The sequence below is a fragment of the Arachis ipaensis genome, chromosome B08 (assembly GCF_000816755.2).
Source record: "Arachis ipaensis cultivar K30076 chromosome B08, Araip1.1, whole genome shotgun sequence".
Lineage (NCBI taxonomy): Eukaryota > Viridiplantae > Streptophyta > Magnoliopsida > Fabales > Fabaceae > Arachis > Arachis ipaensis.
Window position 1 is genome coordinate 3,717,761 of NC_029792.2, and position 13,246 is coordinate 3,731,006.

At 35.4% G+C, this 13,246-nt stretch overlaps 1 protein-coding gene across 2 annotated transcripts; it reads left to right on the forward strand.

Annotated features, from left to right (window-relative positions):
- LOC107613143 (homeobox-leucine zipper protein REVOLUTA) lies at nucleotides 326–6,232 on the forward strand. 2 transcript variants are annotated; one of them, XM_016314999.2, is made up of 18 exons: nucleotides 326–1,328; nucleotides 1,540–1,699; nucleotides 1,836–1,933; nucleotides 2,022–2,112; nucleotides 2,269–2,364; nucleotides 2,460–2,573; nucleotides 2,655–2,738; nucleotides 2,838–2,993; nucleotides 3,074–3,148; nucleotides 3,425–3,531; nucleotides 3,627–3,810; nucleotides 3,894–4,082; nucleotides 4,307–4,387; nucleotides 4,560–4,694; nucleotides 4,850–5,181; nucleotides 5,292–5,397; nucleotides 5,488–5,637; nucleotides 5,768–6,232. In XM_016314999.2, the coding sequence occupies exons 1-18, from the start codon at nucleotides 1,099–1,101 to the stop codon at nucleotides 5,915–5,917; spliced, it is 2,538 nt and encodes an 845-aa protein (XP_016170485.1). In that variant the 5' UTR covers nucleotides 326–1,098; the 3' UTR covers nucleotides 5,918–6,232. The 2 variants fall into 2 exon arrangements, with proteins under 2 accessions (XP_016170485.1, XP_016170486.1); XM_016315000.2 differs by having other exon boundaries at nucleotides 1,195–1,337.

A 13,246-nucleotide genomic window follows, 5' to 3' on the forward strand; every position in this document is an offset into this window, starting at 1 on the left:
TTATAAGATTTTGATTTTGATAAAATAATTTAAACACTTAAAATAATAAATTAATAATTAATTTATTTTATTTAAAAATTTAATATTTAAATTTTTTTTTGTTAAAACAAAAATTATAATTTATTTTATCAAAATTAAAAATTTTTCGAATGACAAAATAGTTATATTTTCTTGGGGCTTCATATTGTTGTAACTTGTAAGGACTAATGGGTGATTGGAAACAAAAAAGAGGGGCAGGAAGGTAAATTCAGTCCAAATTATTACATACTTAAAAAAATTAGTAAAAGAGTGTAGTAATATGATCCTCGATATGTGTGCATGCTTCCTTTCTTCCTTCTCAGTTCTTACTTCTTACTTCTTACTTCTTACTTTATTCTTCTCTCTTTGCTTCTGCGATCACTCTCAAAACTTAAACACACTCACTCTCTCCCTTTCAAATTCTTCTCTCTTCTCTCTCAATGCTGCTTCTTCACAACTCAGAACATCAACAAAGAGCTTAACAAATCCACTTTCCCTTTACCACCGAACCAAAAAGAAAAAATAAAAACAAAAATTCCAACTACCTCTTCCCTTATTCCATTCTATTCGTTCCTTCTTCCTCAAGCTCCATTATTCTCAACTCAATCTCATACCTTTCTTCCGCTTCTCGAATCTCCTTCACAAAAAGCTAAAGCCTCTTCAAAATCCTCGCTTACTTCAAACTCCAAAGCACTACTCATCCATATCCCTTTCTTTTTTGTTTGCTTCACATGGATTTAAGAACGAGCCTTCACCCCAAACGAAATCAGAACCCCGTAATTTGTGGCGGTTCCCAGCTCTGAAACAAAGTCCCCTGCTTTCTGTTCCCAAAACACAATTACCGGTTTCCCCCAATTTCTCTTGCCAGCTACTTAAAGCAACCGGTTTTTCAGTTCGAAGGTGGAAAAAACGAGGATTTTGTGTTCCTATAGCAACGAGTAACGCATGCTTCACTAAAAATATTCGCTTTTTATTGTCTTTATTATTGTAGTGTTAGTATATAATAATACATAACATTTATAAGATTCAGCATAAGAATCTTGTTGTGGAGTTTTGAGGAGGAGGAAGAAGAAGAAGAAGATGGCTATGGCTGTGGCTCAGCATCATCATAGGGAGAGCAGCATTGACAAGCATCTTGATTCCTCAGGAAAATATGTTAGGTACACTGCTGAGCAAGTTGAAGCACTTGAAAGAGTTTACATTGAGTGCCCTAAACCTAGCTCCTTGAGGAGGCAGCAGTTGATTAGAGACTGCCCCATTCTTGCAAACATAGAGCCCAAGCAAATCAAAGTTTGGTTCCAGAACCGCAGGTGATTCAGGTCTTCCACCCCCTTTTTTTGTTTAACTTTGATTTTTGATGTGTTTAGGATAGGGATTACGGTGTTATGTTATGGTCAAAAGTGTATGAATGAATGAATGGATGGGTGGATGTATGAGATTTTATTGGTGGGTTGTCAGGTTTGGTAATTGATATGGTTTTGATATTGTTGGGGGTGTGTTTGAAATTGAATTACTATGCAGGTGTAGAGAGAAGCAGAGGAAAGAGGCTTCACGGCTTCAGACCGTGAACCGCAAGCTCACGGCGATGAATAAACTGTTAATGGAGGAAAATGATCGATTACAGAAGCAGGTGTCGCAGCTGGTGTGTGAGAATGGGTATATGAAGCAGCAGTTGCATACTGTAAGTCTATCAGCATCGGTTTTTTCGTTGAATATATCGTCGTTAATTGTCATGGTTGGGGAGTTATTTTGATTTCAGCTGGTGTATGATTTGGTTGCTTTGACTAAAATTGAAGTGTTTGATGTTATTGTTACAGCTTCAGCCATCAGCAGCAACCACTGATGCAAGCTGTGATCCAGTGGTTTCGAGTTCGACTACTCAGCAATCTATGAGAGATGCTAATAGTCCCGCAGGGTATGACTCTTGAAGTATAAGAAATGGCTTTTATTCTATTTTAGTTGTGATTCTTTCTCTGATTCATTTTCTTATGTGATCCTTGCAGATTCCTATCAATTGCAGAGGAGACCTTGGCAGAGTTCCTTTCAAAGGCTACAGGAACTGCTGTTGATTGGGTTCAGATGCCTGGGATGAAGGTGTTCTTTCTATATAAGAAACGATTAGTGGCCATGCTTCTAGTAGATTATTTTGTTTGTTTTTATAACCATGGCACTCTGCTGATTTGAGTTGAAGGCTGAATTTCATCCATTAAATTCCTTTATTAATGGTACTTCCGAAATTCTTTTTGTCAGCCTGGTCCGGATTCGGTTGGGATCTTTGCTATTTCGCAAAGTTGCAGTGGGGTGGCAGCTCGAGCCTGTGGTCTTGTCAGTCTCGAACCTACAAAGGTAAATCTGAATGAAAGATGCAGTTAACACTTTTCTGAGTTCTTTAAGTTTGGATTTTGAATGGCTAAATGCCTTAATGCCATAATTTTCAATAGATTGCAGAGATCCTAAAAGACCGCCCCTCTTGGTTTCGGGATTGCCGGAGCCTAGAGGTTTTCACAATGTTTCCCGCTGGAAATGGAGGCACAATTGAACTTGTTTACACCCAGGTGAGAAATCAAAATTGAAATGTAACATCCCTTAGTTCTCTTTTGTTTGATCCTTGCAAGTAAACACGAAATTTGCTGCAGACATATGCTCCTACCACACTGGCTCCTGCCCGGGATTTCTGGACTATTAGATACACTACAACTCTGGAAAATGGCAGTCTTGTGGTAAGTGTGTTTGTATTCCATGTTGTCTCAAAATCTTTAAACATTTCTTTTCTTTTCATTGAAAGGCAGTTGTTTAATATAATTTGCACTCTTGTGAAGGTTTGTGAGAGGTCACTATCTGGTTCTGGGACTGGGCCTAATGCAGCTGCTGCTGCCCAGTTTGTGAGGGCTGAAATGCGGCCTAGTGGCTACTTGATTCGACCATGTGAAGGTGGAGGATCAATCATTCACATTGTAGACCACCTAAACCTTGAGGTTTGACTTCTTATCAAGTTTATATATGCTACCTTTCTTTTTATTATATATTTATTGAATTGCTTAGAATTTTCTTCTAGGCATGGAGTGTGCCAGAAGTGCTGCGACCACTATATGAATCATCAAAAGTGGTAGCTCAGAAAATGACAATTGCGGTAAGTTCACTCGATAATTCAGGGTTACACTGCTAACTGTGTTGGCTGTTGTGGACATTGTGAACAACATTTGAAATTTGAACTGCTGTGTTAAAAAAAAAGGTCTTTTGAGTACTCATCACCATATCTAGTCTTCGTCTTTCCTAATAATCTAACATTCTTCTTGTCAATTTCAACAAGTACATGACTGGTTTTTTAGACCTGTCTTCATTTCATCTTATACCCCGCTGCCATGCTTTCTAAGACAGCTATTGATTCAAAGGGGTTTTGTGATAGGCGCTACGTTATATCAGGCAAATAGCCCAAGAAACAAGCGGTGAAGTGGTTTATGGCCTGGGTAGGCAACCTGCCGTTCTGAGAACTTTCAGTCAAAGGTTGAGCAGGTACAACATATAGAATTTCTTTCCTTGAAAACTATTTCAGCCTGCTGTTGTAAAATGATTTATTATATGCCTGAAACTGAGACATACACTTGCAGAGGTTTCAATGATGCTGTCAATGGTTTCAATGACGATGGCTGGTCTGTACTGAACTGTGATGGTGCCGAGGATGTAATTATTGCAGTTAGTTCAACCAAGAACTTTAGTGGAACTTCTAATCCAGCAAGTTCCCTTACATTCCTTGGAGGAATTCTGTGTGCAAAAGCTTCTATGTTACTCCAAGTGAGTGTCCAAAACCCATTGTTGTGAGGAAAAAAAAAACTCTCTTTGAAGTGTTATATGACAAGCTTCTGATTGTCTTGCAGAACATCCCTCCTGCAGTTTTGGTTCGTTTCCTGAGGGAACATCGCTCGGAGTGGGCTGATTTTAATGTCGATGCCTATTCTGCTGCATCACTGAAATCTGGCTCATATGCCTATCCAGGAATGAGGCCTACAAGATTCACTGGCAATCAAACAATCATGTCCCTTGGACATACAATTGAACATCAAGAGGTACAACTGCATTCCCTTTTCCAAGGCACTAAGCCATATGTGTAAATTTGTTTGCATCCTGTTCTGGGATCCATTAGAGACTGGTCTGTGTGACCTTGAACTTTGGTGTTTTTAGATGGTCTGTTATGCTATTCAATAGTAATGTCAACGTTTTGCTGACAAATCACACTAAACCACTTGCTGTTTCAAGCCTGGTCCCTGCTAATGTTGTGTTAACTTTACAGATGCTGGAAGTTATCCGTCTTGAAGGACACTCTCTTGCTCAAGAAGATGCATTTGCCTCTAGGGACGTTCATCTCTTGCAGGTGCTGCCTCTGGCTAGTTGAAATATGAGTTGTCTGTATCATCTGCAGTTCACTTTTTTCTTATTTTTTCTTCCTTTTTTTTAATATAATTTTAAATAGTATTGCGGTTTATTCATGCAGAAATGTAATAAGTAGACTGGTCCTATATAACCATTTTGTTTTCTTTGGACAGTTATGTAGTGGAATTGACGAGAATGCCGTGGGGGCTTGTTCTGAGCTCATATTTGCTCCTATTGATGAAATGTTCCCAGATGATGCTCCATTGTTGCCTTCCGGTTTCCGCATTATCCCGTTGGATTCAAAACCAGTTGAGTTCTGTTTATATTTGGTCCTTTTTAGTGTTAAATCTCTTGATATTGCATTTGAATAGAGAAAAAAGTACTGTGCAAGTTAGAAAGGAGCTACTGATACTGATGTGCGTGTATGACACACTATAATCATGTTGATATTATTGTTTTCCAGGGTGATAAAAAGGATTCAATGACAGGAAGTCAAACCCTGGATTTGACATCTGGTTTTGAAGTTGGCCCAACAACAAATGGTGCACGCGATGCGGTATCATGTCATAGTGCTCGGTCGGTGTTGACTATTGCCTTCCAGTTTCCTTTTGACAGTAGTCTGCAGGATAATGTTGCTGTCATGGCACGCCAGTACATCCGTAGTGTGATTTCCTCTGTGCAGAGGGTTGCCATGGCGATTTCTCCATCTGGTATAAACCCGGCAATTGGCTCAAAACTCTCTCCTGGTTCTCCAGAGGCTCTTACACTAGCCAACTGGATCTGCTGCAGTTATAGGCAAGTCTGCATCTGTCGTATTGTGTTCAAGCTTTATTGTTGAATATTCTTTCTTGAAAAGTATCTAATGCTGCACTTCACTTTTTTGTTCTTTTTTCTTCTAAAAACAGTTATTATTTGGGGGCAGAGTTGCTGAGATCTGATTCTCTCATTGGCGAGTCAGTGCTTAAACATTTGTGGCAACATCAGGATGCCATTTTGTGCTGTTCTTTGAAGGTATGGCAGATGTTTTGTTCATAGTAGAGTTCATCATTTCCATGAAAGCCTTTAATTTAAGATACATATGATTCTCTGTCTGGATCGTAGTCGGTGCCGGTGTTCATCTTTGCAAACCAGGCCGGCCTTGACATGTTGGAAACAACTTTGGTGGCTTTACAAGACATCACATTGGATAAAATATTTGATGAGTCTGGACGCAAGGCATTGTTTGCAGATTTTGCCAAGTTAATGCAGCAGGTAAATTTCCACAAGAAAACATAAAACACATTCCCATCTTCTCAATTTTGTTATTTAGTTTTTAGATTACAACTTTCACATTTTCTTTATGCAACAACCTTAAATGCTTTTTCATTTACTATACCTTCAGGGGTTTGCATATCTGCCGGCCGGAATCTGCATGTCAACGATGGGGCGACACGTATCGTTCGAGCAGGCCATTGCATGGAAAGTACTTGCAGAAGAAGATAACAGTGTTCATTGCTTAGCTTTCTCTTTCGTGAATTGGTCATTTGTATGAAAATCCAATTCCAGTATTTAAAGGCCAAACTTTTTCCCACTTCAATATGTATGAACAAAGGAAAAAAGGGCCAATTTTTTTAGGGAAAAGGGAATTTATTTTCGCTGTAGGATTAGATTTGCATCTTATTCAGTTATTCTATTTCATTTTATTTCCTATTTCAGTTCAGAGACCCAAAAAAAAAAAAAAACAGAAAAAATCAGCTAAAAAGTTTTGTAAATTTTTGTTAGTGCTAGAAAGATGTGATGTGGTCACATATTGGTAGACATGGAGCACCTTGTTTCTTTTTGCTGCAATATCAAACTATTTAAAGACCAGAACACATGTCAAATGTCGAGAACCTCTGTTACATGTTTATTAAGAAAACTTTATAAACAAAATGTTATCATACAATGCATCCCAATCAACCGAAAACAACAACAATAATGGTGATCTTAATGGCGAGATTGGTGAGCATATTGTTTTTTGTTGGGTAAAACAAAAGCAACAAATGCAATGTATGAGATAAAAATTTTGTTTGAAGTTCCGAACTTTTTATTTGGTTAGATATATTAATTTTGGTAATAAGTTAGACAAGTTAGTTTTACAGATTTAATTTTTTTTAAAACTTTTGAATTAGTTTTTTTCTATATAGACGAATAATTTGAGTATTATTTATCAAATAATGAGGCCTAAAGATTATGAATTACTATATTTTTCTTTTTCTTTTTTTGGGATAAAAAATTGTTGCGTATATAAATTAAAGCCATTTCCTTGTAATGATAATATCGTTACACAATACTGCTAGGGTCTTACTAGAAGTAGGGGTGGATGGGAAGACATCATTGTAGTGGTGGAGGAGGGAGGTCGGAAAACCTCATGACGCCGGGTAGCTTAACATACACGGCACTACAACAATATCTTCCCAGCCACGGGTACAACCTTCTACTACAATGTTGGAATAAATTAATTTCAATATCCCAGATCATCCATATTGAATCATCAAAAATATATATCATACTCGAATGCGGAAGCGTACCTGAATTTATAAACATAAATCATACGACCGGAAGAGTTTGGATCTTGTGGTTCTTTCGATCTTACTCTTATTGTTATTGGAGTATAGTACTGCTGACTTATTGTCACAAAATATCTTTAATGGCCTTTTAATGTCATCTATTATATGAAGTTTAGTGACAAAGTTTCGCAACCATATGCCATGAAATCGGAATCAGAGTACCTAATGATCTCCAAATTTTCTGATCTCCGATAAATAAGCATGTAATCATTTGTTCTCTTTAAACAACGCATTACGCGTTTAACAGCTATCCAATGATCCATATCCGGATTGCTCAAGTATCTACCCAACACTCCCACTATAAATGATATATCGGGATGTATGTAGACTTGAGCATACATTAAATTTCCTGGTGCTGATGCATAAGGTTTATCATGCATTGTTGTCTTCTTAAGATCATTTTGGGGCATTGCTTGAGACTAAACTTGTCTCCTTTAACTATGGGTGTGTCCATTGGTCTATAACTTTCTATGACATATCTACTTAGAATCTTTTCGATATAGTTCTTTTGTGACAATCCAAGAATACCTTGAGAGTAATCTCTTAGTATCTCGATTCCTAATACAAAAGAGGCATCACCAAGATCTTTTATTTCAAATTTGTTCGATAGAAATTTCTTAGTTTCATGCAACAAGCCTATATCGTTGCTAGCAAGTAAAATGTCATCAACATATAAGACAAAAAAAAACGGTATTTACTCCCACTGAACTTGCGGTATACACATTTCATCTATAATATTTACCTCAAAATCATGAGATAATGACTTAATTAAACTTGTGATACCATTAACGGGAAGCTTGTTTGAGACAATAGATGGATTTTCTCCCTTTTCTATTGGATCTCCTTAATGACACTTCTTGAGGTTGTTGAGCTTGCTGTATGGGTTGGGGTTGATGAGGATTCTCATCATTTTCTTGTACTGTAGCAGTATCTCGAGTAACAACAATATTCTCATTGTTCTCTTGTACTGTAACTGGATCTACAGTAGAATTCTCATTTTGCTCTTGTATTATAACTGTATCTTGAACAACAATAGGCACAAGGACCTGATCATTGTCAGTTACAGAATCCTCATCAAAAGCAACATTCCTAATATTTCCTTCCCCCCAAACTCAACATCCTCAAGAAATCTCGCATTTCCCGTTTCAAAATAAACCTTGATGCAGGATTGTAAAACTTGTACCCTTGTGAGCGCTCAGCGTAACCAACAAAGTAGCAACTGATTGTCCTTGAGTCCAATTTTCTTTCATGCGGCCTATAAGGTCGTGCCTTAGCTGGACATCCCCAAATATGCAAATGCTTTATACTGGGCCTTTTTCCAGTCCAAATTTTATATGAGGTTTTGTTAACTGCTTTGCTTGGCACCCTATTAAGGATGTACACTGTGGTCTTTAAGGCTTCTCCCCAGAGTGATTCAGGCAAGGAAGAATGACTAATCATACTTCTCACCATGTCTTTAAGAGTTCGGTTCCTTCGCTCTGCAACACCATTCATGCTAGGTTTGCCTGGCATGGTGTATTGCGGAACAATACCACACTCCTCTAGAAAAAGAGCAAAAGGCCCGGGACATTGCTCACCTGTACCATCATATCTTCCGTAGTATTCACCACCACGATCAGATTTGACAGCTTTAATTTTCTTTCCAAGTTGAAGTTCAACTTCAGCTTTGAAAGACTTGAAAACATCCAAGGCTTGGGACTTTTCGTGAATTAAATATAGATACCCGTAACGAGAGTAATCATCTATGAACGTAATAAAGTATCGTTGTCCATTCCAAGAGACAGTAGGGAATGGGCCACATATATCGGTATGTATCAGTTCTAAGACATCTTTAGCTCTCTCGGCACCTAATTTCCTTTCGTTTGTCCTTTTTTCCTTTATGCACTCAATGCAGACTTCAAAGTCCGCCAAATTTAGGGGTCCAAGAATTCCATCCGACACGAGCCTCTGAATTCTCTGTTTAGATATGTGACCTAGGCATTTGTGCCATAATGATGCCGAATTCTCATTTAGTTTTCGTTTTGTACCCGTTTGCAGTATTTGATTATTATAGGAATTTAAGTCAAGCCTATATAGATTATCCACCAAATGACCAGAGCAAATATTATTCGAATTATAGAAGAGACTGACTTTATTGTCTCCGAACGAACAAAAATAACCTGATTTGTCCAAACGAGAAACATAAACCAAATTCCGTCTAAATGACGGTACATAAAATGTCTCTAATAAATCAAAGTAAAATCCACTCGTGGAACATAATCTAAATAGACAAGTTTGCTCAAAAGGCTACTTGCCTCTGCCTTTTCTTTCTTAGTAAAGAATTTTTCAACATTCTTCAGGAACTGTTTGGCATCTTTATCCTCAGTAATTGAGCCCCAAAACGCCTCAGGTATTGAGCATTTTATGATCATAATGCTCATTCGATTGGATCTCTCCCACTTCTCTATTTTAACCTCATTGAGGTTTTCCAAAGTGGAAGTGGGTTTCTCCTCTCGAAGAGCTATATCTAGATCCATACAATCGAGGACAATCTCCACGGTATCTTTCCAAACTTTAAAGTTTGAACTATTCAGCATAGGAATACTGCTAATTTGCGCAGAAACATTAGTAGCTAAAACCATAGTTTCTGGATTAGAACAAAAAGAACATGCAATAAATATTAGTTAATTAATGGGTAAAAAATCCATATTGAGATATCTAGTACAACATTAATTTTCAATCTTTGGATAGAAAAATTAACTGTAAGTGATACTCTCATTGCAGTAATCAAATATTGTCAAAATTCCTGTCACACATTAAGCCTTTCTTTGGACCGACTTAATGCGCACATGGAAACTTAAACTTCGCAACCTATTTATTACCGCATATATTTTCTATTAATTGGCCAAACAATAACCTTCCTTTGGGCCGATTATTGACCGCATAATTAATAGAAAATAAACAAAAGTGTGCAATGCTTATTATTTGGCCAAACAATAAACTTTCTTTGGGCCGATTATTGTTCGCATAAATAATAAGTATTACTTTATTCTTAATTAGTTATACCCAAACATGTATTTACTATCAATATGTGTACGTAATTCGGCCAAATATAAACCTTCCTTTGGGCTGAACAATATTCGCATGAATTACATAACACCATATTTCTAATATTTTAAATAAATCAATTTTCACAAAAGAGGCTACTTTGACAGCATAATGTTCAATCAATTTATTCTAAAACTAAATCTTTATAAAATAGATGGGTATACTAATCCAAATTGTTACTACTTTCTTTATGTAACAATTAAATAATATTTTTTATTATTCAAATATTATTAATATGTACACATAACTTGGCCAAATATAGATCTTCCTTTGGGTAGATCAATATTCGCATAAGCGACATATACATAATAATTTTTATATCTTATACGGATAATCAATTATCTTTACACCAAATTAATGGCACATACAATTAAATACCAATTGTATAGGGTTACAATAATATACGAAAAAATACATGATAAAAAAAATATCTATTTAATTAACCGTATAAAAAAAATGCAACCAAGACAACATTAACCTCTCAGTAATTATATATTGTATACCGTGAAGATTATATATAGTCCAAATATATACATATATAATAAATGGCCGACGGTAAACATAATGCAATATATATAAATAAAAGCAATCAAAACGGCATGGAGGGGATTCTTTTACATATATAACGTGAATATATACGTATCGATACACGCACATAATCAAGAACAATTTCATTAAGCGTGCATCAATTTCATATATAATGTAAACACGCATATGTATATCTATATTGATCTAATAAAATAAAATCGAATATTTTCGATGATTGAATTATGAATGGCTCTGATACCACTTATTGGAATAAATTAATTTCAATATTCCAGATCCTCCATATTGAATCATTAAAAATATATATCATACTCGAATGCGGAAGCATACCTGAATTCATAAACATAAATCATACGACCGGAAGAGTTTGGATCTTGTGGTTCTTTCGATCTTCCTCAACCAAAGCCTTCTGTATTCCTAGGAGGCTGAATAGCAACTCTTTTGATGGGAAAAGAGTAACAAAGACGGCTTTGGTATATTGGGGACCGAAACCCTGAAGGTCTATTTATATTTGAGCATGTCACCCATTAAACCCTTAAGCCTAAATAAAATAGTATCTAAAGCCCAAAAGATAATATATCTAAAATCCAAAAAGATAATTATCTAAGGAACAAAAGATAATATCCGGTTTTATTCTCATTTAATTTCAAATCAAAAGTAATAATGACTTATTCAATTTGCATTTAAAATAATAAATGAGATCATCATTATATAAGTCATTTAATTTGAAATAGCATAATTTGTGATTATAATTAATATATGTATTGCCCACAAATAAGTTAGGAAATCAAATAATTTTCTAGCAGCATTGTGTCCCCATCACCGCCGCTACTGCCGCCACCAAGTGTTGGTCGCAGCTACTTATGGGTGCTTTTATTTGTTCTCTAGTAAAGGTATTGATTGACTTTTGAGTTCTCATAATTACATTTAAAGATTTTATACAACTATTACAGTTACATATTCCTGATCCTAGACACGAATCTTCTTCTATTTCAGAAGGCTCTGAAGAAGATAGTATATCTAATTGTTGTATAAAATTTTCTGAATTATTAGAAGAATATTCTTTTTCCGTTTTGATTTCTGATTCACTGTCAATTAGTATAGCCGCTAAAGCTTTTCTTACTTCTTCATTACTAATTTTGTTTATTTTTTCTTCTGTTTTGTAGTTATTAGTATAATGACCTGATTTTTTAAACTTCTAATAAACTATTTGTTTCTTGTTACTTTTCTTTTGATTATTCCATTTTTGTTTTTTTCTGTAATTTTCTTTTGGTTTATTTCCTATTGGGTAAGGTTCTTTCGATTGATACTTATACCTATTTCCATAAATTTTTGTATTTCTTCTCTTAATGACTCTATTTTGATTGCTAGGTGCTTTTTCAGTTGTAATGCCATATTGTTGACAAAAGTTTTCTAATTCTCTTTTATTGTTCATATTTTCTTTTCGCATTTTCTCTTGTAATCTAGTGTCAGTACATATTTCTACTCCGGTTTGTACTACTATATTATGTATTTGGCCAAAAATTAGGCCTTCATATGGTATTTGAGTACCGAATAAAGATTGTAGTTTTTGTAAAAAATTTTCTGAAAAGAGTTTGGGTAGGACAGCTATAAATCTTTCTTTCCAAAAAGGGGCCGCTGCATCATCTCTCATCATAACTTTAGATATAAAAACATCTTTATACCATCGGTAGTGAGACATTGCAGGGCATCGTAAGTTCATTAGTTGGTTCCTATTCTATCTTTAAAAATATTTGGGTCTCCTAGAAAGTTTTTTATAATTGTAAAAATTAAGGTTGTTGTGGCGTCTTGTGATTGGTCTTCTGATTTTATACTACTTAAGATTAATTCTCTTTTTGGTATAGTTAAAAAGTTATCCCACCATCCTTTTCATTGCCCCGTGAATCCTTGTGTGATCATGACTGTTGCTTCTCTATCAGTAGCTCGTTTTGCCTTATAAGCAGTTGCTGCCATAGTCATACTACACATTAGATCTAAAATGGGTTGTTTACTTAAACCATCTAAATTCCACTCTACTAATTCGGATTTGGTAAAAATATTTTATACTAGCTGTGTTCTTTCTTCAAGGCTTATGTCAGCCGGGGTTGGTCTTGGATAATAATTTCTTAGCGTTGGATAATACTGATTCTTATGTGTCATTTTGTTAATTTCTATTGTATTAACAGCTATTTTTTCTAGACTTATAGACTTAAGTTTTTCTTTTAACTCATCAATGTCTGCTTCCACATTTGTTCTAAGTTTGATTACATCAGGACGTTGAAACTTATATATAGGTTTTTCTATGGGTTTAAGTTATTCATGTTTATGTTCAATTCTTTCTAACTGGTTTTTCATAATATCTAGGACTGTGTTAGTGTAGTTAAGTTGTTGATGTACCTTTTTAATGTCTCTTTTGTCTACACTTCTTTCTATTCCATTATCTTTATATGGGTGGCTTCTAATTCTAAATTGTGTGCTACCTGTAGTTTTATGGTTTCTCTTTTGGTAGATATTGGGATTCTACAGTTTGCCCTGTACTCGTTTTTCAAGTAGTGGTTGTCTTAGTTAAAGGACAAAATTCTTTTTTGAAATTATGAAAGTAATTTTTTAACCAATAGAAAAAATATAAATTGATTTTA